The 25539-nt window shown below is 47.9% G+C and overlaps 1 protein-coding gene across 3 annotated transcripts in view; it reads left to right on the top strand.

The window, feature by feature from the left end:
- The window catches only part of dapk1 (death-associated protein kinase 1), a 63482-nt gene that overhangs the window by 14224 nt on the left and 23719 nt on the right, over window positions 1-25539 (top strand). For 2 of the 3 annotated variants that reach the window (XM_086257718.1, XM_086257717.1), the window contains exons 3-10: window positions 9852-10073; window positions 14237-14375; window positions 17063-17192; window positions 19365-19413; window positions 19542-19568; window positions 22777-22929; window positions 24708-24753; window positions 24837-24926. In XM_086257718.1, coding sequence (XP_086113844.1) covers window positions 9852-10073; window positions 14237-14375; window positions 17063-17192; window positions 19365-19413; window positions 19542-19568; window positions 22777-22929; window positions 24708-24753; window positions 24837-24926 — 856 coding nt within the window. Of the gene's footprint in view, window positions 1-9523; window positions 9646-9851; window positions 10074-14236; window positions 14376-17062; window positions 17193-19364; window positions 19414-19541; window positions 19569-22776; window positions 22930-24707; window positions 24754-24836; window positions 24927-25539 lie in introns of those variants that run through there. The other variant, XM_086257719.1, reaches the window with a different exon arrangement.

The raw sequence follows: 25539 nt of genomic DNA, 5'->3' as shown, positions 1-25539 counted from the left end.
TTGTGCTTAACACTTTTCAGCTTTTCAGCACCCTCTCCGATTTCACAGTAGTAGTGCACAGAGCCAATCAATAGCTGGCTCGCAGTAGTGACGGAGAGGTGCAGTGTAGTGTTGGACAGCGCGCTGGTCTTTGTCCTTCTGTGTTTAAAGTCTCAGAGAAACCTCGTCGTTGTGTTTGTGTTACGAAGACGCGATCTTTGAAGCTTGAGTTTATTTATGCGCACTTAGTTTGAGCTTGTGTTCAATGCTGTTGTTAGTGATTAAATAACACAGTCTGTACATTAAAAGCTGCTTATAACTATCATTTATTTGGCAAATGAAGCGAGACTCTCAGTGTTTATCAGAGCAGTGTTGGTGGGAGAGGAGGCAGAGCAGCCTTTTGGTTTCTTATCCTGTGGACCGAGTCCAACTCCACCATCCTGAACCAGCAGCAGCCCGTTGGTGTTCTTCAGTCCCAGCATCGAGGACCAGTTCCCATCTCCTGCAGGTTCTGGGGGGGGCTTCTCCCACTATCAGCAGCTTTTCAGAGCATTGCCACCTTAACTGACTGCAGTCCAAACAGCTGGGATCTGTTCAGTGTGGGGGGAGAGCAGCTGAGTAATGTGACCTGGTCAGCCTGCTGGTGGAGATGCATGAGGTGGTGGGTTGGGATGATTGCCTGTTAGCAGCTGTGCTGTAACAGCAGGGGAAAGGATGCGTTAACACGTTGCACAGTGCAGACGGTCTGCTGCAGGAAGGGCTTTTATTTTACCCTGTATGTTTATACTGAGGGCTTAAAATGTCTTTATACGTTGAATTCTGCTCCCACAAGCCTGGCTGTGATGTATGGCTGGATTATGGCTGGATTGGGGCCAAAGATTAGGAGGCTGAGCATCTTACTTTCCTTTTCAAGCCCAGACAGCCATGGAATCACTTACACATCGGGTTATTCTGCAGAACCTAATGGCGTCCACACAAACACAAGTGTCTGCTTGGACAAAGCCTGATGATGTGGAGTAAAGATGCAGATGTATGAAGATAACACCGAGATTTGTTCTCATCTCTGAGAACAGAAAGCCAGCAGGATCGTGTTACAGTCAGCTGTCCAGCAGAGAACGCAGACTTTTCTCTGTGTGTGTGTGTGTGTGTGTGTGTGTGTGTGTGTGTGTGTGTGTGTGTGTGTGTGTGTGTGTGTGTGTGTGTGTGTGTGTGTGTGTGTGTGTGTGTGTGTGTCATCAGCTGCTGTCAGCCCGAGCTGTGCCAGACACCCTGCGTTGACAACATGAACTTCCGTGAGCTTGTTATCACTTCGTTCTCACTGAGGAGGCTCCTTTCCAACACAACCCTGTGCTGCTAAAATAATCCTGTCATGTTTATGTGAGGCCTGCGTAGTTTTAATGTTCATGTGATTTGAGGTTCGGTGTCAATCAGAAAACTGCGCTGATGCAGATCTGCCTCAGTGTGTTTCTGACCTGCTGATCACATCGTCACAGATCAGTTTCCACACCTGAACATTAACCTGTGGAGATGCAAACACATGTTAGTGACCTCATAATTAGAGAGCTTTTTATTGTCATCCTGCAGCTTCTTGCACAGCGATGTTGGGATAATATCATGTTGTCACTCAGACTGAAGCCTGCATGAGTCTTCAGCTGTCCTTCTCCTCTCCAGTGGACTCTGATCCAGTCTGGACTCAGCAGACAGACGCCCTCTCTGCTTTTAAGACCTTACATTTTAAACGCTTATAGTTAGGCCTGGATCAGGTGACGCTGAAGTGCTCCAGGCTCCGGCTGCATGGGGGACTTCCCAGGATTTATTCCTTCTTCACTTCCCTCTTTTCTCTCCTGATGCATTTACCTCTTATTCCTGCATGTCCTTAACTCTCCCTGCACTGACCTGACAGTAGCTGCTGGTAAAAGGTTAATCTATTCACAGCTAGCGAGTTGTTGCCCCGTGTGGCAGCTGCTTCACCAACAGGAGGAGGATTGCATCTGGAGTAGAGGCCATCTCCTTCAGATTCGGACAAAATCCCGACGTGATTCTCGGACTCGTGAAAACAGCAGGGACCTCAGGAATAACCCAGAAGCTTTCATCGTGTACTTCCTCTGCTGCTGATGCTTTAACCTGAGCAGCTGTGATGAAATGAGCAGAAACACTTTCTTAAACCTTGTTTTTGCTTCACAGCGAGTAAAAGTGTTTATATTTGATTAACTGGTAAAAGAGAACTTCACTGATTAGTGTCAGAGCTGAACTTCCTCAGAGTCGGAGGCATGAAAGTAACTGAACTGCCCATAAAGAAAAGCACAGTGAGTCTGTGGTAGCAGCTCGCTGTCACTGCTCAGCTTTGGCTCCATTAAACCGTCGCTGAGTTCCTCCTCTGGTTTGATGCAGACGTCTCGACGTTGGCGTTAAATTAATAAACTGTTTTCATCAGGCTGTACTTAAACATTACTGTCCTGAGTAGTTTCTCCTTTTCCTCGAGCAGCTGAACGCTGATGATGACACCTTATGTTACCAAAGCTTCCCAGCAGCTGCTTCGCTGAGTGTCCTGCAGCTCCGACCGTCTCTGTGACTCTCGCTGCTTCAGTTCTTACAACGACAAGCTGTTTGTGGAGCAGCAGTGCTGCAGCTGTGCAGCTGCAGCTGTGCAGCTGCATCGGCACCTGCAGGTTTGGTTTGGTCACCGACACACAAACCTGCTTTATGACCTCATGTTGGACCCGCATGGTCCAACATGAGGTCGGTGGATCTGCGCTGAGAGCTTTTAAGCTTCTCCCTTCTTTCATGTGCGTTTGCACATCGTGCTGTAAAGAGCGGCAGCTGCTTCTGCTCCCGGGCGTGGCCGTTGTTCCCGTGGGAGTTCACGCTGTAACAACAATTACAGATAAGAACAGAAGGAGACGAAACACAGCGACGTAGCAAACATGTGCGGCCGCGTGTTCTCACCCAGATGCGCCGGCTGCCCTTCCTCTCTGCTGCGTTGTTATCATGAAGCGCGTTCCCTGCCCACTCCCACTTCACCGACTTGTGTGTACGAGGCCTTCCTGCTGCTCATTACCACTGAACATTGTTCATTCCGGCGCTGCCTCACCATGACAAGGCCGAATTCCCGACAAGAGCAGCGACCTCTAACTAAGCATCGAGGTCGCGCCGATCCAACATCGCGCCGGCGGCGGGTGTGCGCTCAGGACTCGAGCCCCCACGGCTCAGGGCTGCTTGTTTGTGCGCTCTTCAGCTTCCTCATACATCTTTCTGTAACGTGGCAAAGCTGTAATAAGAGCTGCTGTAACAGGTTGGCTGTAATTATTAACGCCACTGGGAAAAATTATTATATGAAAGCTGGAAAAATGATGTCGCAGCAGCCAAAAGACTCGATGCAAGCTCTGAGAAAATAGGAAATAAAGACAGCATGACAAACAACAACAGTTCAGTGAAGCGAACAGAGCAAGCAAAGAGCTTAATGAGTAAAGCTGTAACTAGATAAACGGCGGTGCTGTAGCATGAGGCAGGAGAGACTTCCTGTATGTGACGCGCGCTCGGTAAATGAGCACGTTATTGGAGGAGCTGAGAGGCCGCAGACACAAAATGAAATTGTCTTTGCTCCCTCGGCTGGACCGATGCTCTTCACAGACTGAGCTCTGTGTAAGACGCAGGTTCGGTTACTTGTTCATCGTCCACGTGTGTACGTTCCACAGGCGTGACTGCGTGTAGTGAACCTGGGTGGGATAGTCCTGTCACTCTGACCTGCTGTATCAACCTAAAGCTACGCTGCGTATCTAAGCACAGATAACCTCCTGCAGTGTTGAGTAATGCAAAGAGCTCCCGACCAGCTCCTCTCCGTCATCCCCTCCCTTCCAGCTGCTTTGGTGAAACAAGTAGGCCAAAAGTGGGAAGCCCTGTCTGTGCTTCAAGCACAACAAAGGGAGCTCAGCAATCTGATCCTGCAGACTATCAGAGAGCCGGGGGGGGGGGGGGAGAGGTGCTCTTGAAAACCTGCCTCTGTTTGTCAGCGATTCCCAGGAAGGGTTTTTCCCCTGCTCGTTACTTCTGCCCCGTCTCTGTGCTCAGCAACATCCGTGCACGTCGGCGCTCTCCCTGCACGTCTCTGGAGGATGAGAAGGATTTCCTCACTCTGCCAGGCTCTGCTAGCAACGTAAACACGAGGGCTCTGTCATCATGCAGCAGGGAGCCGCCACTTTGACCTCCGTTAAAGTAGCTCCGGGTTAAACACAGAGTCTAGCAGGGAAAGCCTGTTTGTTTGCTTTTCCTCACCAGGGGAAGACGGTTCAGTTGAACCGCTGCCATTTTCCCCTCGTCTGTGTGTGTGTGCAGCTGGTGTTGTTAACAAAGGGTGGGCTCGCTTTCATACACGGGGAGAGCTGCGGAAAAACACACAAGTTAGAGTTTGGGTTTAATTCCCACAGGCGAGCTGTCGGTGTTTACCTCGTGCTCCTTTTTAGCCACGCTGTCATTTCCACTTAGCTTGCAGACAGATGTGATGCAAACTTTCACGTGTCCACAGGAGAGTTTCAACGAGCTCTTACATAATTTTGTCACTTTAGGACAAAAGAGGAAACATCAGAGGAAGTGCACAGAAACGCGAGAGCGTGAACACTTTCATTAGTTAGGATTTAATTTAGGAAGTCGTAGTACTTTCTGACTCCAGGTTATAAGCACAGCCGTTGCCCTGTGACTGTGCACATGTTCAGTTTCTCCTTTGATGGCAGCATAGACCAGTTTACTCTGTGTGCTAAAAGAGCACGCTCATGCTTCCTTAAATTAATTATGAAGTAATAATTCATGTATTCAAATGAAATTCCCCCTCGTAGAAAGTTTAATTGCCATGTGCAACAATTTATTCATGTGTGGAGTGCAGACACGCTGATGCTAACGAGCTTACGTCGCTCTTGCTGTTGTGTTACTTTGTGAGGAGCGAGTGGAAGAAAACTTCGAGCCTGAGGATAGTTTGTGGTTGTGGAGGAAACTCCTCGTGCATACCTGAGTTTGGTGCCTGCTCGTGCTCTTTGTTCTTTAAGGACTGTCACATGATTATCGTTGCTACATCTATAATTGCAGTGCTTCCCTGAGTCTGCGTCTGCCCCGCGTGTTACCCAACCTGGGAGGAGATACGCCTGCAGCTCAGCTCCCTCCCATCATGAAGCAATCCTGCAGAGCTGCTGTTAGATCGCACCGCAGCTCTTTGTTGGTGCGCAACCCGACACCCTGCAGATAGCTTTTATGCTTAAGGTGCTACTTTGTGTGTGAGTATTAATAAATATCAGTTTCTTGCTGATGCAGTATCACGAAGCTCAGAAATATTCATATTCGCTCAGATGGCAACCACTGAGGGAAACTGCAGTTCCTCTGGTGGCCTCTAGAGGCGCACTGTAAAGGAGAGTTAGTCCCCACTGAGCCTCGAGGGCCGGTGTCCTGCAGGTTTGAGACGTGTCCTCGATCAACACAGCTGATTTAAATGTTAAATGACCTCCTCAACATGTCTTGTAGTTCTTCAGAGGACTGGGAACGAACAAATCATCTGATTCAGGCGTGCTGACCCAGGGTGAGCTCTAAAACCTGCAGGACACCGGCCCTCGAGGCCTGGAGTTCCCCACCCCTGCTTTAAGGGTCATGGCTGCTGAATGCAGACGCGCCTCTGCTCGTGTCTCCTGGCAGGAAATCGCAGCAGGTCGTCTCGTTGCGTGGACTTTATTCTCTCTCTCGCCACTTTGTGTTTTTGTAAATGTAGCATTTAAAAGTTTGTGCTTCAGGTTTACTGAGAGAAACCTGAACATTTTATTCATGTATGACGTAGAAATGAGTTGATGTGCGTCTGTGTTGGATCTGCACAGTTCTTGGGTGAAGCTTCTCGCCTTAGCGGCTCATTTAGTCCTAAATATGGTCGCAGCGTCCGTCTTTTGTGTACAGTCTGTGTGTTTGATGATGGGTGTAGCCGCGGCGCCTCGTCAGTAACACTCAGCAGTGCTCCTCGTGCGCTGTTTGATGCGAGGCCTGTCAGGCAGGATGAGAGCACTTCCAAAATGTCACACAGAATATTTTGAAGTGTTTTCTATTGTGTGGAGAAGTTTCCAGTGTGCTGCTGGTTTGTGTGTGGAGTTGTTTCCCTTTGTGCTTCTCTTAAACAGCATGATGATGGTCCTCATGCAGACGCAGCGCCACGTTTCCTGTCGTACTTTCAGCAGAGAAGTGAAAACGAATAATTAATATTCATTTCTGAGGAGTCACAGAAAGTCTCGAACTGCACAGATGGTGTTTAATCAGGAACAGGAAGTCAGCCGTGTTTTCCTTCTCATCCCCGACGAGATTTTCGCAGCAGGTCCCGCGACTTCACAGATTCCACGTTTCCGCTGCACGAGCCGGCGGCGGCGGGACGTCTGAGGAAGACGTTCCGACGGCTGCTGCTGTTCCAGCCGTGCACGTGTGCGTGTGCGTGACAGGTGACCGGAGCTGTGTGTGCACGGACGCTTATTACAGTGTGAAACACTTGACTTCCATATGAACGCGATCACATCCTGATGTCTTTCTTTCTGCGCCGAGGCCTCAGTCACAGAGGTGGAAGCAACAACAGGGTGAGGTCAGGCTGAGTGGGAGTGGTACTAGCATGAGAAAGCCTTCGTCCTCGGCTCTCTCTTCCTCTTCGGTCACAGGACGGTTCGCTCTTTTTAAGCGTGCAGTTCAGTTTCTGAGGAAATCTTTGTCCACTGGTTTGTTTCACTGTGGTAAACAGAAGAGACGTGAATCTGTCACAGAGCACAACACTGAGATGAATTCAGCCTCACATGATTCATATTTATCAGAAATAATCATTCACCAGTGACTGATCCAAACATGGATCCGTGCATGCTGACGGATTATTATTGAGCTTTGAACTCGGTCATATCTGATGTTTCTTTTGATACAAAGAAGCAACTTGTTGCTGCAACATTTCTGGATGATGGAGACACGAATGCTTCTGCTCGATGTCTTGGAGCGGTTGATGCCTTCTGCCCTGACTGACCCTGTGAGTTACACCGTCAGGTGGACGGCTCACTTTGGCCAATCAGAGGAGCTCTCATTTACAGTTTTATATATAAGGCAGTGCTGGGATTGCTGCCCTCCTGCACGTGTTGCCTGCTCGCAGTGAAACGTGCTGCTCGTGTTTCTCTTGCTTTCTGTTTATTTGCACAAACTGAACTCGGTAGAAGAGTTTTTGTCTGTTTGGCTGCAGAACGACTGGGAAACGAGTTCATTTCATTATAAATGCTTTAAATCCAAACTAAGATCCTTGAGGCCGTTTCCATAACACACAACTGTTTCAGTTAGATTGCTGTCATTTTAATTGAATTGAATTTTGTGTGTGTTGTTGTTGCCTGTGTTTAATTGTCTAATTTTTGTAACTGTGGAGTATGCTGCTGCCTGTTTTGAGCGGGCCTCCTTTGAAGAAGAGGTTTGTGGGATCTTCCTCCTCGGGGCGACAGCATGGAGCTCGCCTTTGATTAAAAACACGTTTACTGCACAGAATCACCAGGATTGATTGAATTCACTGATAGTGAAGAATATTTGTTCAGTGCTTTTCTTTGAATGGATCTAAACTTTGATGAAGTCTTCCTGAGCGAGAAGCTCCACCAAACGAGCCGATCGATGCCGAACGCTGCACGAGCCGCATGCAGCCGGCGCAGCAGCAATCTGGCAGCACGAGGAGCAGCGCCGCTCTGCTGCTGCTCGTGTTTGTGGAACAGAGACAGGGAGGGGGTATGGGGTCTTTTGTTGGCAGCAAACTTCCAAAATCAAATGCGTTTTGTTGTTTTTCCAATTATTTTCCCACTTGGCTTCAGGCCCCGCCGATTGGCCCTTTAGAGCCGCGGCTGTTACGGGTCACATCGGGGTCACGGATGCTGCCTTCAAGCTCGTCTGCAGCTGGCGGTCTCACACGAACTGGGTCAGTCACACTGTGGAGTGAGGATGTGCAGAGAGCTGAATCACTGCTCTGATTCCTGACGACTCTGTGCCGGCAGGGCTCAGGGAGTCGGATGACTCTCACTTTATTGCCCATTTTTTGGCCGGAGCCGAGGAGACGTTTGCCATCGTCTCTGTTGGAAGCCTGTGTGAAAATCTTGCTGTGGAAATAAAAAAAAGAGGCAGAATGTGGCGCTCTCTCATTTTCACTCACTCTTCTTTCTCTCACCCCCTACTCCCTTGTACTCTTCCTCCCTCCGTGGGTGTTCGGTACACTAAGTGCTGCGTGATTGCCGGGGCCGTGAGGAGGCGTGAACAGCCCTCAGCCAAGTGTCCCTGCTTCCCCGAGTGGTTTTTCTGGCGCTGCTTTGGTCGAGTGGCAGAGGAGTCAGCAGTCTGATCAACCACAGCGCTGCGTGGCAACGCGACGGTGCGATTTCCATAACAGCCTCTGTGTTGTTGATACATGCAATAATCGTCACAGCGAAATGTCACGCAGGCTCGCCACATCTGGGCGAAGCGCTCACGTGTGCCCTTCAGGAACGTGTGCGGGGATCAGCAGCATTGTCTTTGCTACAGCCTGTCAACAGCAAATAATAAAGACGGGCTTGAAGGGCGGAAACATCTGTGCAGATGTGGTGACGGAGGAACTTCAGTTTGAGTTTGTATCCTGTGGGAGAGGCGACAATCTGCTTATTATCTGTTACGTGGCGACTACACGATGTCAGGAGACAAAGTTACACACCAGCGGTCGGTGAGGTGGTTGTGATGTCACTCACTTTGTAAAGCATCATCAGTGTTTCGATAACAAGCCGACTGTGAAGCTCAGCGTCACTGAGCATGCTCCGATCAGCCTCCTCGTCCAGGGCCCAGGTTAGCGTGACCGTCCACGGATTTATCATCGAAATCTTTTCTTCTTTTTAAAAATCAACATTTCTGGGCGGATTTATAGTCGGTTTATGGGCTTTTTCTACATAAGAGCAGTTAAAACGTTCCCAAATGATCCCAGCCTGTGTGTTTATCACATAATAGAACAACAACCACACGCCTCTAATGTGTGATGGGTAAAAAACATACAGATCTTCTCATTTTCATCGGCCCAGGTTGGATACACTGCATAGAGTATCTGTGCCGGACGTGCCAACGAGGACACAGCTCATTATTGTTGAGGTGCACGTCTGGTTTCAGAGTAAGAGTTTAAAGTCTGGATGTTTGTCGGCTCTGTGGACGAGGTGCTGACGCTGAGAGCTGTGCTGCTTTTTGCACACTGTTCCTGAACTGATTACGAGGGGCTGCTGAAGGTGGAGGGAGGTGGAGGGAGGTGTGCCTCTGCACTCTGTGCACAAGTCTTTTATTAAAGATGTGGGAGCGTTCTGCATCAGAGACCAAGGCCACGAGAAATAACCCGACTGCACCCGTGCAGGTTGTCGTGTTGCACTGACGTGAGTGTGAGCGTGCACGCTGCTGTCTTTATTCCTGCGTTGCTATTTCAGCTTCAGCCGTGATTCATCCAGCACTTATTAATTAAAGCTGTTCCTGATCACCAGTTTGCTTCTCATAGTCCCTCCCACTCCCTTTGGCTCAGCTGTCTGTGTTTACCATATTGACAGTGATGCATATATGCAGCCTGATGTCTGTTTTTAAGGTTGCTGAGCAGCCGAGGTTCCTTTCAGCTCGCTGCTACACATCTTTATGTATTTTTCATTTTCTCAGGTTTGTTCTGAATGATTTCTCTGCCCTTTCAGCTGCAGTCATCATGTAGCTCCATATGCTCTATCTTAGGTCTCTGCTACAGCAGCTTTGTGTTCACAGTTCAGAATAATCCTTCTGTCTATCACCTGTCTCAGACTTCATCCTCTGTCTGAAATAAGCTGTTGTGGTGTTTGCTGAGCGCTCTCTGTGTTCCCTCCCGTCTGCAGCGGTCAGTTTGCTGTGGTCAGAAGATGCAGACACAGGACTACAGGTGTGGAGTTCGCCGCCAAATTCATCAAGAAGCGGCGCAGCAAGTCGAGCCGACGAGGGGTGACGCGGGAGGACATCGAGCGCGAGGTGAACATCCTGAAAGAGATCCAGCACCCGAACGTCATCGCGCTGCACGAAGTCTTTGAAAACAAGGCGGAGGTCATCCTGATCCTGGAGCTGTGAGTTTGTCTTCTGTTTGTCAAAAACATGTGTAAAATACATTTAAAACCACAAAAGGTCCAAAAACATCAACAAAGTAAAAAAATAAAGAAGATTCTGCGTCATAAAGGTTCAAATCAGAACACGTGAAACACGTGAAGAGCAGATCAGAGGGATTCATTCATCAGATGTTTAAAGCATTTAAAAAAAGCCAAACGGTCGACCAGAATCGGTGAGAGTCTGTCTTGTGGAGGAGACACAGACTGGCTCCTCCTCTCCTCTGATAAACGTCCTGCAGGAGCCGGTTTGTCTTCAAACAGACGGCTGATAAAAACCGTGACGGTAACTGTATCCCACCAGTTAAACCAGTTTTACACGCTTACTTCAAACATCAGCAGTGTTTATATTCCAACTATGCACCATTATTCACCATTACTCTGCGCCTCAACAATAAGGTCGCCGCGCTGCAGATAGTCGCCCGACGGCATTCCTGTCCGCTGATCGCGTCTGAAATAATGGCACCGTGTTTGTTGTGGTTCGCCGTGACCTCGTCTCCACGCCGATAGTGAGCGGGCAGACCGCGTAACTATGGCAACAAATAATCTCTTTTCCATGTCGTGTATCTCTGTTGTTTATGTTCTTTAGGCTGTTAAAGATGTTAGAACATGTTAATAACAGCAGAATGAGGTTGGCTGTTGTTTTCCAGTTTTCATGTTTCCTCGTTCCCAAAGCAGGAAACAAAGCCTCTCTGCTCCTGATTGGACTCTGTTCATGGGCTGTGAAATTACAGGTTCAGCAGTAAAATCAGGGGAAAACTCTCATTAGCATATAATCAGTTTACTGAGAACATTCATGGGTTTAAAAATAGTGACGCCTCGGTTCATGTTCGAATTCTCCACCCTAAGTAGCCGTTTATCTCCTCTCTGAGGCCTTTTTAAATCCAAGCTCATAAGTTTATAAGAAGTTTATAAGAAGTTTATAAGAAGTCGCGTCTTTAAACCTGTAAGACTGTCGGAGGCACTTTGTAAGTGGACGGTCTGAGAGTCTCCCTCCTCAGACACGTCGTGTTTCGGGAGGTTCTCACCTGTCAGGGACGCGTGTCAGCTGAGCCACCTTTGCCCTCGGGTCATTCTAAAGACCTCCACCTCTGCTCCATCCATCTATCCTCTACCTCCATCACACACAGTATCCCACATGTTCACTGCTCACTTTATTTTCACTACGTAATGACGTAGTTAACCTCATGAAGGACAAATATGGAAAATTCATGCTTTTTTCTTTGTGTTGTTGAAGTGCAGATGTTGTGAGTCTTTCAGAGGAAGTGGAGGTCGGTTATCTGTGGGCGTTATTAACGAGTGAGTGAAGCAGGAGACGTTTCTGTGCTCGAGCTTCCTCTGTTGGGTGTCGCAGCTCGAACGTATGAGAGTTCAGAGGAGAAACACACCAGGCTCCCACAGAAGCCACACCAGTGCCTCCATAAGTGATGGAGGCGCTGATGGTTGTGAGAGTATAGAGTTCACATACAAGCCAAATATTTCAGCAGAAAACACTTGAGTTTCCCTGAAGTCTTCGATCCGTCTCGTTTTCACGACGCACTTTGATCTGCTGATGGTGACGAGACGTCTGTCGGTGTTCAGCTGCTGCTGATAGAGGATCAAATATGAACCAGGAAGTTTGTTTTAAAGGCTTTAAATGCTTAAATGTTACACAAGAGCTCGAAGCTCCTGGATTGGCTGGTTTGATGTCTGAGGTAAACGCTGCTGACAGGTGTGGCTGCGCTCTGGATCTGGTAACGTGTGATTTCGATGTTTTTTCTGTACTTGGAACGAACCTCTGATCTGTTATGGGTCAGAACCACAGGCGATATGAAAGACTGATGAAGCCACGGTGACACCACCCACTTTCTGGATGGTTAGCACCACACAGTCGTAACGTCAGGCACAGAGCCCGTTAAACAGCCAGCAGGAGCCGCGGTTTAATGACGTGGGAGGAGCTGTCCACAGAGACCCAACACCTCCTCTGTCCCAGGCGTGATTTTTAATGCAGGCAGATTTTAAAGGCGTTCGCTTCATTTTTCAGCTTCAAAAATGGGTTTTAACACAACTCCATGATTATTAGAAGGCTTTAAAGTCGCGACACGTTTCGCCTCACGCTATTTGCATACCCACCGTCTTTAAAGCGTTTCAGCAGCCCGCAGATATTCACCTTCCTCCTGATGTACGTCACAGTAAAGCGACACTTTCAGACGAAGCGCTGAGACTCTGCAGACGTCAGACGCGGCGCACAATCGTGTTCAGTGATGGTGACATATTGTCGTCGTGTGTTGAAGTGTATTGATGTTTGTGCAGACGCTGCATGTGAAATGGAAACAGCTGATGTCGGTACAGTTTGGTGTTTATAGTCAAAGTCGGCTCTCGAGCGTGCGGCGAAATCGAAGAGACAAGATGTCGTGTTTTGTTGATTTCGGGCCCTTTTGTGTCTTTGCGTTGCCGTCGTGGTAAATACAGCCACGATAATGACGCACAGCTACGAGCTGCAGGGAAGTGACAGAGCTGCTGTGTGTGTGTGTGTGTGTGTGTGTGTGTGTGTGTGTGTGTGTGTCCTGTGAACCACTGAAGCAGATGATGAGGTAAAGAGTGGGCGGAGCTGTGCAGCTGGTCTGGTGTTCCCCCTCGAACGGGGGTGTGTGTGTGTGTTTCTATTTCAGGATAAATATGGGGAACATTAACTGTGGTCATTTTATTTTTCCACAGCAAAGTAAACACAACTTATCAAAGTAAATGTGTTTCTAACAATCAATAGAAAAGAATAGAAAGTAGAATCTTTATTGTCACTGTTACAAGAACAATGAGGTGCAGTAGCTACTATAATAAATAATAAGTACAGTTTAAAGTGGGAGGGATGTTGGTTCCATTAAAGTATAAATAAACATGCAGTTTATAAATGAAGTGTGACGTGAGTGTTGGCAGTGCAGTTATCCTCCAATCAGGGTGGAGGTAGGGCATGTCTGACAGCCTGTGGGTAAAAACGTCTGAGTCTGTTTGTCTTCGACCTGATGGAGCTGTAACGTTTACCAGAGGGAAGGAAAAGTGAGTGTGCAGGGTGTGAGGGGTCTTTGATGATGAAGTCTGCCGGTGTAAATGTCTCTGAGGGGGGTTAGTGAGGTGCCTCTGCTGCCTTCACCACCCGCTGCAGTTTCCTCTTGTCCTCCACGGTGCAGCAGTCGAACCTGAGTGTGCAGCAGTAGGTCAGAAGGCTCTCGATGGTGGAGCGGTAGAAGTTCACGAGCAGTCTCTGTGGTCGTTGGGCCTGACGCAGCTTCCTGAGAAAGTACAGCTTTGTTGTGCTTTTCCTACCTTGCAGTGAATAAATGTGAGGAACTGGAACTCGTTTTCATATCTTAGTGAGGACATGTCATTGACATGTTTCCCCCTAGCTGCTTACTATAACCATCAAAAATGAATGTTAACCCTAACCATAACCTAATTGTAACCCTGAGACTAAAACGTGAGGATGTGACTGTTGGCCCTCACAAGTATAGTAGCAATATGTGGGCCCCACGGAGATGTCTAAACAGGCACACACACACACACTCTCTTACTGCTGCTAGTTTTATCTCACCGTGACGGAGACGAACCTCCGTCCTCTCCGTTCCCCGTCTCTGTTCAGAGCTTTCCTCTGTTTTATCCTCACGTCTCTCTTTGCTCTTCCTCACTGTGAAGAATAAAATATGTAAGACGTTTTGAATCTCAGCTTCATTGTGTTCGATGAGCTCATATGAAGTAAAGTCAGCCGGGTTTTTAGGAGGTTGGTGAGAGAAGCTGCAGAGTCTTATTTATTTATTTAAAGAGTGTAATTGCAGCACTGGCCGGTGTTATTTCTTCCTTCAAGTTCGTGTTTGAACTTGAACATTTGCAGCTGTTTATTGAAATGCAGACAGGAAATGGTGCACCGTTGTTAAATAACCCAACAGGTCGTTTTCATTGAAGGGTTTCATTGACTTAAAGCGGTTTTGTGCAGACAGCGCTCCTCTGGATGTGTAAATTGGTCGGCTGCTAAAGCATCAGGATGATTAGATTACATCAGCTGAGCTGTGTTAATCTGGGATTTGTTGCTGGCTTTGATCTCAGAGATCTCACTTTCTCCCTCTCCCCCCTCCCCGTCCTCCTTTCACCTCGCCCAGGGTGGCCGGAGGCGAGCTCTTCGACTTCCTGGCAGAGAAGGAGTCCCTGAGCGAGGAGGAGGCCACGCAGTTCCTCAAGCAGATCCTGGATGGAGTCCACTACCTGCACTCCAAGCGGATCGCTCACTTCGACCTCAAGGTACATCTGCAGCTGAACCGAGTCCGCCGTGCGTGCGTGTGTGCGCATTTGTGTGTGTTTACATATCTTTGTGGGGACCAAAAATCTGAAGTATACTTGTGGGGTCCAACAGCCCATTTGGGGACAAGTGCGTCCCCACGAGTTCGAAGAGAGTCAAAATGTGGCTTTAGTGTCAGGGTTACAGTTGGGCTATGGTCTGGGTAAGCAGCTAGGGAAAGCATGATGTCAATGAGGTGTCCCCACAAAGATATGAAAACAAAGTGTGTGTGTGCGTGTGTGTGCGTGTGTGTGCGTGTGTGTGTGTGTGCTGTACCCACTGATAAAAAAGATAAAATAAAAGCTGTGTTAGTTCAGTGGCTCACATTAATAACACGCAGGGCTGAGGATGTTGTGCACTCACAATGAAAAAGATCTAAAAACAACGAATCGATTAATCGAATCATTCGGAGTCTGTCCGTGTCTCCTAGGAGATTTGCCAAATGTTCAAACGTAAAGAGAAAATTGACGATGAAAACGGATCCGTTCATGTTTAGTTGGGATAAAACGACTGAAACCATCATTAATATTTAATTAACTGTGTACATATAAAAACCAAACTGGAGCCCTGAAAAACTTTGCTATGTGAAATACAATGATGTTTAAAATATCTGAGCTGTGTGAGTTCAGACGATCTCAGAGGACACAAACGTGTCTGAGTGAGCGCGCCTTTCAAATGCACTTCTTACATGCTAACTAACTGGCTGTGTGATGTTCAATAGTTTGTCTCGGTTTTCCAGGGATTCGTCTCATTAACGTCCTTAAACATGAGAACCAAACGTTTGTCACGGTTTTCTGTCTCAGTGAAACCCTGGGAGTGTCCTGCTCCTGACCGTCAGCTGACTGGAGCGCTGATAACGTGGCATCTTTCTGACCACTCTGGTTTCTCTCTGTGTCTCCGGGCTCATAGTCATGACTAATCTGTTGTTTAAGGTCTCTGTTGTTAGTGGACAGTTTTCCAGAGGGACGAGCAGAGGTCAGGAAGCACTCGGCACAGCGCAGCACATTATGTTTCCTCCCTGCTGGACGAGCTCCAGTGTTTCTGGTTGTGAGTGTTCTTTGTTTGTGTCTCGTCATTATCATTGATCAGTTTTCCACTTGCGCGGCGTCCTGGTGTCCTCGTACATCACAGTTTGGGACACGCTGGCCTCAGGCCTGCAGATAATGATAACCTCTGAGCTCAGCCGCTCGTGATCGATGCCGGAGCTTTTACCGAGCACGCAGCCTCCGCTCCGCGCATTAGCCGCCGTTATTCACTGCTCGGCTTCAGACTTCATTTAATATACTTTACTTACTGATCCCTCTAAAGTCAGGCGTCTTTTATATTTCCACCCGTGTTCTGGTCATATGACGCTTTATAAGATGTTTTGTGAGTTTTAGTTGGAGGCTGTTTACGCTGCTTTTATAAGGAAATGCAAATGTTTTCTTTTCCAATCAGCTGTTAGAGACAGTAACGTGACCTGTGAACTCAGTGCGTGTAATCATTTAGAGTCACCTGCTCTTTTACTGGAAAGTATATGAAATGAAAACTCGGCTCCGACGCGTCGGCTCTGTCTCTGTTTACCGATCGTGTATCTGTGTTTGCGTTCGCCGCCTTGTCGCAGTTTCCACTTTGCTCCTGGTTTAAGGTGTCCACACGATGCAGACGGAGACCTGGAACAGCTTGTAACCCACATTGGATCATCTTCCTTCACTCCAGCATAAACATGAGCATAAACATCGCTGCTGGTGGAGCAGAGAACAGAGCGGGCGAGCTGTTGTCAGCGCTGCCCACAGCCAATCTGTTCCTCCCCGCACTGAATCCCAGGCTCGTAATCGTGCTGAAAGGACGAGACCTGAAGGGAACGCGGACTCATCTAAAGCTCGTCTTTGGCTTTCTATCCTTTCTCCCACTTCCTCGAGAGGTTTCCACTCATGATTTGCATGGGATTTCCATCCCTGATGAGCCTGCTTCCTGCCAGACTCTTCCTGTGTGCTCCTGCCTCCTCCTCTATTTGCACACACAGGACACGCTGTGTTTCCTGCACACGTCTGCTCTGTTTCTGGACGTCTGAGCTGTTTTTCATTGAAATCATGGCGGGCAGATGGACGTGCTTTATGGAAATGTCACCTCCTCCTCTGTCTAATCGCTTCAGTTCAGTTTGATTTTTACAGTCGATTCATAACAGTTCCCTGAAAGGTCGATATTAGAGAGACGATCAGGTGTCAGCAGCACTGTCTGACAACCAACCTGCTGCAGAGGAACCGCAGAGAGAAAACCTGAACTGTGTGAGAGATAAAGGTTGATGACATGCAGCTGTTGAATGTAAACACATGTGGAGTGAAAGGAGGAGAAGTGTTGTGTGCATCATGGAAAATCACAGGAAGTCCAGAGCTGCACATGTTTGCTCAACAAAGACAGTTTGAAGCCTGATCTGAAAGTAGAGCTGAGTCCATAAGAGAGCCCCTGACAGCTGAAGGCTCCGCCTCCCATTTACTGTTAAATACTCATAGCGTCTGTTTGGATAACAGGTAGTCTTTAAGATGAGACAGGCCTGATTATTCAGGAATTATTATATTATGAATAATAATAATTATAAGTCCAGCCTGTGAGTAAGTCTAGTTCCCGTCTGGTTCGGCTGATGAATCCTGTTTTCTTTGCTCCTCTGCAGCCGGAGAACATCATGCTGCTGAACCGCTCAGTGCCTCACCCGCGCATCAAGATCATCGACTTCGGACTCGCCCACAAGATCGATTTTGGCAACGATTTTAAAAACATCTTTGGAACTCCAGAGTTTGTAGGTCAGTGTCCCACAGCTGCGCACACGGGGCTTTGTGTTTCTGACACTGTTCTGTTTTCCACCATGAACACACACACGCGCGCACACACACACACACACACACACACACACACACACACACACACACACACACACACACACACTGCACCACCCTGTTCTCCTGGCTTCATCCCAGAGGTTGCATATTGTGAGAATGGACGCCAAATGTACCGGAGGGACCGAGAGAGAGACCTGATAATAGGCCGGAGATTATCAGAACTGGCCCCTGCTGCCTGCACACACACACACACACACATTCTTGTTTTGATATTTTAGTGAGGACATCTCATTGACATAATGCTTTCTCTTGCCACTTACCCTAACCATGAAAAATGAATGCCTAACAGTAACTATAACCTAATTGTAACCCTGACACTAAAACCACATTTTGAGTCTCACACTCGTGGGGACGGGCACTTTGTCCTCATAAGTGACTGTTGGTCCCCACAAAGATGTCTAAACCAGTACACACGCTCGCAGAGACACCAGTGCCATCTGCCCTCATCTACTCTTCTCTGGGGCAGCAGCCAACCCTCCACCTGGTGCCAGTGCCCACTACCAGCAAGATCCAGGCCAAGACCACAGCACGTTCCCGCTGCAGCGGGGTGTCAGCGGGCAAATGGTGTAAATAAAGATCAGGTGGAAGAAAGCCAAACGATGTGTGGGATAGACGATGCTGGAGAATCGAGTCAGCTGCAAAACATAAACATTCATGCTTTCCATAAAATAACATGTTCTTTATTTGTTCTCAGCGCTGAAAACCTAAAGTGTTGAAGCAGCAAATAAGAATAAAAGCTCAATATAATAAAATAAGATTCAAAATAAATTAAGTCCTTCTGCAAGTCTCGTCTGAGTTGGTATTTTAAGCCATTTTAAAATTTCAGTAAAGTCTGAGGCAGAAAAACTGAATCAAAAGTTAAAAGTCAAAGTAAAGTTTAAAAGCTTTTCCCTCCACGGCTGCTCTCGCTGCTCCTGCAGGCTGTTTGTTTAAAATCCAGGATTCTTGAATCCTGCTCGTCTCTGCTCGTCTCGTCTCCGGTATGAAGCGAGCAGATGAAATGGCAGATGTAAATGTAAATGCCAAGAATAATAATAATAATGGATTGCATTTATATAGCGTTTTCAAGGCACCCAAAGCGCTTTACAATTCATTCACACACTGGTGGAGGCAGCTACAGATGTAGCCACAGCTGGTAAAGTGTGTTGCCCAAGGACACAACGACCAGGACAGAGAGAGCAGGGGGATCGAACCAGTGATCTTCCGGTTACAGATGTGCTTCCCAACCCCCTGAGCCACGGTCTTGCTTTTGCAGTTTGCATTTGCAGTTTCAGTTTTTGCTCTGCCTCGGGAACGCAGCGCTCGGCCGCTGCAGGGCGAGCTGGAAAAGGTGAGTGTGTGATACTGACGGCGGCGTGCTGGGGCTGTAATAGCAACAGGAAGTTAGTTGTTGTAGTTCGCCCTGCTGTTCTGGCTCATTTACCAACACAGTCGGCTGTTAGAGGCCCTGATGCACGGCTCATGGAGGAAATTAAGGTAGTTTAGATCCTTTAACACATGATTGCTGCAATTTGCATCGAGTTGTTCTCCGTCTCTGCGTCGCAGCTCAGTCACAGCTCCACACAGAGACGTAATGAAACGTACTCTAACGCAGCGCTGCACCCAAATGTAAAAACCACACCGATATACAGACACTTCTGCAGGTGGGAAACACTGTTAGCTGATTTATTGTCAATAATAAACTAATAAAGGCTGAAAACGTATTGTTTACAGTCTGGAAGCATTTGATTGGCCCATAAATGGAGCTGCAGGAAAAACGATGACATCATCCTGTTGATTTTTGTGGGTTCTTCTTTCAGATGAAGGATGTTTTGTTTCAGCACGATTAGAAATGAATTCGGTGATTTGTCTTTGATTATTCACACATTTACAGACAAGTGGGGAGAAAAGAAATCGCAGCTTTAGCAGGCGCCATAAAAAAATCCCACCTCTGAAGGAACAAACAAATCAGCGAACCTAGCCCAAAGCGATCGTGCGCTCCAGTAAAGCTCAGCAAACTCTGAGAAGAATTAGTGTGGAGAAGAAGTAACGTCTGTGTGCCGACCTGACTGCTAACAATCTGCTGTTTCCTCGCAGCTCCTGAAGTCGTCAACTACGAACCTCTGGGCCTGGAGGCAGACATGTGGTGAGTAAACACGCAGAGCTTCATCCCAGCTGTGCGTCTGCTGTAGAATACATCGAGGATTTTCATGGTGTTTGATGTTCGAGATGTTGAAAAGCTGAACTCTGTTTCTCTCTCCTGCCTCCGCCCAGGAGCGTCGGTGTGATTACCTACATCCTGTGAGTATCTCAACCCCGCAGCAAACCTGCTCTTGCATAAACTGTATGTAAGCGATGGAGCTTTTTGAACCTGCTCTGCTTGTCTGACTGTAATTGGAATAATTACAGGATCAATCGAGCCGTCCGCTCGTTTTTCTATTGCAACCAGAGGAGTCGCCCCCTTTTGGCCATTAGAAAGAATGCAGGCTGACGGCTTTTACACCTGATGGGAAGGGACCAGTTTTTATGTTTCACTTTGCTGTGTGTTCACTCGCTGAGCGTGAGCAGCAGCGAGTGCCAAGACGCGGCGATCTCAGCGGCGTCTCTCTGACCTCGGTGGGCGAATCTACGGTGGCCCTGAGAGCTCAAATGCACTGAAACATCAGAAATTAGCAGCAAAAAAAAATAATTCAAAAGCTCATAAAACGTGACGGGCTCACGAGCTAACAGGAAACAGCTGCGAGCAAACACGTGTGTCCACGATTATGAATCATGTGATTAAAACACGCGTTTCCTTCCATCTTTGATCTTTTTGACTCTTCTTTTGTGCGAAGCCTTTTTTCTTGATGGCGCTTCGTGTCACACCCAAACCAGCAAACACCCACAGAGCGCTTTAAAGATGGCGTCGGAGAGCTACTGTTGTGATTGTGTTCGTATTAAATATCAAGCTGTGAGTTGTTGTCGACTGCATCCAGCCCACAGCTGCTGGATTTCCACGATCAGCGGCTGGTTTTCACCCGAAGAACGTTTTGTTCCAACGCCATCATCAGTTTCTTTGATTTCTTTGTTCTTCGTGGTTTCATTTGAGGAAGAGTTGAGCTCAGTCACCAAACGAAGCCGTCACAGGGTCGGCGACACGTTTCCTGTGGGCTCGCCGACTGTCACGCTGTGATGTGACCCGCTCTCATCGCACGTCCAATTATCCACTGATGGAAAAGGTTGTTTAATATAAAACTGATTTATACTAGTAAATTCCTGCAGTGTTTGATTATTTTTAAAGAAGTGGCCTTTTTAGAAGGATGTTTGCTCCGGCACACTGAACAGCCCTGTTATTAAAAGCTTGTTTTTCCTGCTGCGCGCACACTGGAACCTAAATGAGCCGAAACTCGTCACAATATTTAAAACACTTTAAACAGATCAGATATTTGCCTCTGAGCCACAGATGGGATTTTCCCAGTCCTGATAATCTCTGCATGTAACTCGCACGTTAAGCTGTTTTTAATATTTGAAAACTTTTCTTTTATTTGCTCTGATTCTTAAATATTAGCGCTAACGTGCACTGTTGTTTGAGGCTAGTCTGCTTAAGCTAATTGACTCTGGACGTTATCCTGCTCTGCCGATGCTTTGATCTTATCAGCATGTCGTTGGGTTGATAAAGGAGCTCGGAGGATCGCAGTAGTCTGATTAGATCCAACAAATTCTCCTGAATTCACTTAGTTTGGTCTTTAAAGCAGCCGTTCTGCAGACAGCTGTTTGTGTGCTCTGTGTTTGTGAAGCAGTCGCCTGCAGACGTGTCAGCACAGTTTAATTCAGCAGCAAAAGTGAAGTTCACGTCCTCGACGACCCGCCGGTCGACTGCTGCCGGCTCTCGATGATCCCGTCGCCTCTCTGTGTACTCAGCTGAAGGCTTCCTGAGCTCCCGCGCACCTTTATCCTTCAAAGTGACACCTACACCAATTTTTCCAAAAAACAAATCGCACATTAGTTGCGTTTGCCTACACAAACATGCGAGCGTGCCAAACAAAACAAGGCGAGAGAGAGAGAGAGAGAGAGAGGGAGAGAGGGAGAGAGAGAGAGAGCGAGGGAGAGAGAGGGAGGGAGGGGGTAAATGCCCAACGCCAACCTAAAGGTGTCATCAGAATATTCAATAATAAGCAGCTGCAAACAATACAAGCTTTTCAGTTTGCATGATACACAATCTCAAACAAATGTGTCTGTGCTCACACACACACGTGGGGTATTGATATCTTGTGGGGACATCTACCCAGTCCCCACAAAGACATGAATACAAACGCACACTCACACATGCATCCCAGTTCGTGGCGTCCGCCCACACAGCTGTCACAGCTCAGCCTGGCAAGGTTGAAAATAGATTGTTCTCAGCTTCTTATCACAGCAGAGCAACAGAGAGGTGCGCTGACTCTTCATCTCTCACTGGCAAATGTAATGTAGTGTGTGTGTGTGTGTGTGTGTGTGTGTGTGTGTGTGTGTGTGTGTGTGTGTGTGTGTGTGTGTGTGTGTGTGGGAGCGTTCGGTGAGCGTGACACGATGACCACAGAATCATAAACAGTGCTCTGGGTAATGAAACGCGCTCTTATTTCCTCTTTCATCAGGCCTGGCGTGCCGTGCGCCACACAGCCTGGAATCCTATGACTGAACGTGGCGCCTCTCTGCTCTGCTGACCCCCAGTCTGGCTTTCAGGCTGGTCACAGGGCTTGATTTCGGCCTGGTGCTCAGTGCACGAGTGTTTTGGAGAACCAGGAGGTAAAATGTCACCAGGAGTCCTGACGTCACACTTCCCTGCCGATTGTATCGCCTGGCCTCGTAACGAGCCGCCGCAATGACTCGTTTGTTGTGAGCAGCTTTATACAGTCGATAAATTCATACATTTCCACTCAGCCTGAGCTCGACCTGCACCAGCTCCACGCCTCCCCCAGATCACATGTTAATTAGCAGCTGGTGACGGGATGCAGGAGTCGGAGCAGAAGGGGAGGCCGGGTTTGTCGGGAGCTGCTGTTCGGTTTAACGGGCTAAAGTCCGGGAGGCCGAGCCCTCGTTAACGTGCACGACTGCTCAGCCCTGCGTGTGCTGCGCCGTGGTCTGTCCATTAAAACGTGCTCCCCTCAGTGCATCTGCTTTGTGTGTGCGTTCAGTGGAGAGGTGCATTAAAATTCCTGCACTCACACCGAGAGCGGTCCAGCTGGTTTCCCTGAGAGTGTTTGATAGCGACGCTTCACTAACGAGTCACAGTTATTTGCAGCTCTTTAATCACATTCACTCAGCAAAGCGTTGTACGGTTGTAGTTTGGATTTCAGGGGCTGAAGCTCATCAGCGTTTGGACTAAAATCAGAATTCCTCTTCCTTTGTGATTACAAGACAGCTGAGCTGTAGTCAGAGAAGGTTCCACCTGATGTGATGCAGAGCTGGTTTGTTAAAGTCCTCACACAAAGATAAAAACCCGCCAGCCTGCACGTTTCTGACCTCTCCGTTAACCTTTCTCGTCCTGCAGCCTGAGCGGAGCCTCTCCTTTCCTGGGCGACAACAAGCAGGAGACTCTGGCCAACGTGTCGGCGGTGGACTACACCTTCGATGAGGAGTTCTTCAGCAACACCAGCGTGCTGGCCAAAGACTTCATAGCGAGGCTGCTCGTCAAAGATCCAAAGTATGTTCTGTTTCCATTGTATTTGAGATCAAAGCGGCCTTAGAGTCACATCAGAGCAGGAGCTGCTTTAATCACGACAAACGTTTCCATGCAGAGCTGCCAGACTGCAGGGTGACTCCTTCAGACACAAGTCTGCTTTGAGGCCTTCCTGCGTATCCTGACTCGAGGTGGTTTGGTTGACGGTGTGATTTCCTCCAGTCAGCTGAACAACAAACGAACACATTTCGTCTTCAGCTCCGAGTCTTGGCTGTAACAGCAGCGTTTAAACGACGCGTTGACTTCTAAATGATCGCTCTCTGATTGGTCTCGTTTAATCGCTTTTAAAACGCTGACAGGAAAATTGAATAGGTGCTTTCTGCAGATATTCCAGCTACGCTGCCTCCTCGCTCGGCGCCGTGCCTTTTGGCGCTGGCTCCTAAAATTGTTTGGACTGTTCCCTTGTTACAGAGTTGCTGTAGCAACAGCTGAATGGCTGCAGCTGTGCTCGAGGACAGTTACCGCCATCAAGCTCTTTTCTGCTCGTAATTACGCCAGCTCCTTTCAAAACAACGGCGTGAGAACGAGGGGGCTAACAGAGGTGATTAATTGTAGGTGTGAGGATGATTTCATTTGGATAAGTCAGAGAGGAGACGATGAGGGGTGGGCATGCGCTGCTGTAAACAGAGAGACTTTACCAGCTTCACCTAATGGGGCTTTCAGAGATGACGGGCCGAGCGCTTCGTAATGGAACGGCTTTTAATTGATCTGCGTCGAGGTTTGCATTCAGGAAGATAATGAAGAGATGCTGTTATGAAGTCTGCTGGGTTAAAGCTGCACCAGCACAGGCCTGGAAATCTGGGAACCTGTGTGGTTGGTGTGAATGCAGTCGCCTCGGCTGCAAACGGGGATGTGGTGGCGATCGGGCCGAGCCGAGAGGAAGCGGCGCCTTCGCCAGGTTCCCCAAAATCTATGTAGGACGTACGGAAACCTTTCCTGAACAACGGGCTGTTGTTGGACTGAGGCCGTCCCTGAAGCACATCGAGCTTTACTAAATATTAATCATTAATGTTGGTGCAGCACTCTGTCAGGTTAACTTCTGCTTTGTTTGGATGAAATGTGAGCGTTTTAAAATCTGTCAAACTGTTGTCTGTCTCAGGAAGTAGCACCGAAGTGCATCACGTAGATTTGTTCCCTTTACTCCGACGACCACGCCGAGTTTCTCGGTACCGCCTTTCATGAGACGCCGCGTAGAGAAGCATCGAAAGAGGAAACTGAATATTCCAGGTTAACAAAGAGCAGCAGTTATATCTTTATTGCTCATTAGGTGCAGAGCGACAAAGGTCAGCTGTGTAATATCAGCAAGCGATTATTAAAAGACGCACAGAGACGTGGCCGAGGCTGCAGCCTGACACGGACGCACAGCTCGCACACCTACAGCCAGTTTACACTCACCCGGTGTGGGTGTCTGTGGACTGTGGGAGGAAGTAAACCCACACAGGAAGCCTGGCAGGTTCAAACAGAGGGCAGCAGGTTCAAAGCACACAAAACATTTTACAAATAAAACCAAAAATACATCTATAACCTGTAACTGCCTCAGATTAAAGCAACTCAAATGAAAACAATTAGGAGATAAATGAAAGTCCTGCTGCTGTCAGGCTTCGTGTCTCCATCCCAACTGTGTGTTTCCTTTGTAAAACAGAAAATAATCAGCATTAATGCACAAAGAAAAAGACCGAAGCTGAACCGCAGCAGCTGGAACATCTGATGGTGAATCATCGAGTTTCCTTTTCTGTCCACAGAAAGCGAATGACCATCCAGGACAGCCTGCAGCACCCCTGGATCAAGGTGGGACTGATGTCAGCGTTTGGATTTTGTTGTCCGAGCTTTTCTAACTTTAACATTTATCTCGTTTCGTTTCCTATAATCAGCCAAAGGACACTCAGCAGGCTCTGAGCAGGAAGGAGTCGGCCGTCAACATGGAGAAGTTCAAAAAGTTTGCAGCCAGGAGAAAGTGGAAGGTGAGAGTTTTCCATCTTACTGGTTTCTACGCTCACACTGAAGCTTCAGGAGCAATAAAATACATTTCCCATGATGCACTCTGAAAGCTTCTTGCTACAAAGTCTCCTCATTGGTGCTTCGCTGTCACTGTTGATCGCCACGGGGTCGCCGCAGCCATCAGATTCACCGCCGGCTTCTTTACTGCGTGTCTGCTTCGGTTCGTCACAGCTGACCCGGCGACGCTCCCAGCCAACACAACGCAGCGGCGTTTGAAGCTGCGGCGCTGCTGTCGCCATGTTTGTGTCTTCTGTTTGGTGACTCACAGCAGCTCCTGGCTTTGCAGCAACCTTCATCTTTGAGGATTTATTTATGTTTGATACACAAAAACCTCCAAAACACACAAACGTTAAACGCAGCTCAGGCTCATCTCGAAATTCAGAGGGAAGAATAAAAAACTGCAGCGACACAAAGAAAACCTGCTTTTAATAAATGAATTCTTATTAATTGGACAAAATCATTTATGTGTTTATTGATCATTTGAGGTCATCAGTTCGCTCTCTGGTGATGATGGTTGATATATAATCTGTAACATCGACGTGAAGCTGGAACATTTGCAGACGTGTGAGGTCGATC

This window comes from Aulonocara sp. 'chitande type north' Nkhata Bay, linkage group LG12 (genome assembly GCF_057382095.1).
Source record: "Aulonocara sp. 'chitande type north' Nkhata Bay isolate Kocher_YH1m ecotype deep benthic linkage group LG12, A_spYH_male_GT1.1, whole genome shotgun sequence".
Classification (NCBI taxonomy): domain Eukaryota; kingdom Metazoa; phylum Chordata; class Actinopteri; order Cichliformes; family Cichlidae; genus Aulonocara; species Aulonocara sp. 'chitande type north' Nkhata Bay.
Note: the sequence above shows the minus strand (reverse complement) of the source record. Positions and strands in the feature narration are given on the sequence as shown.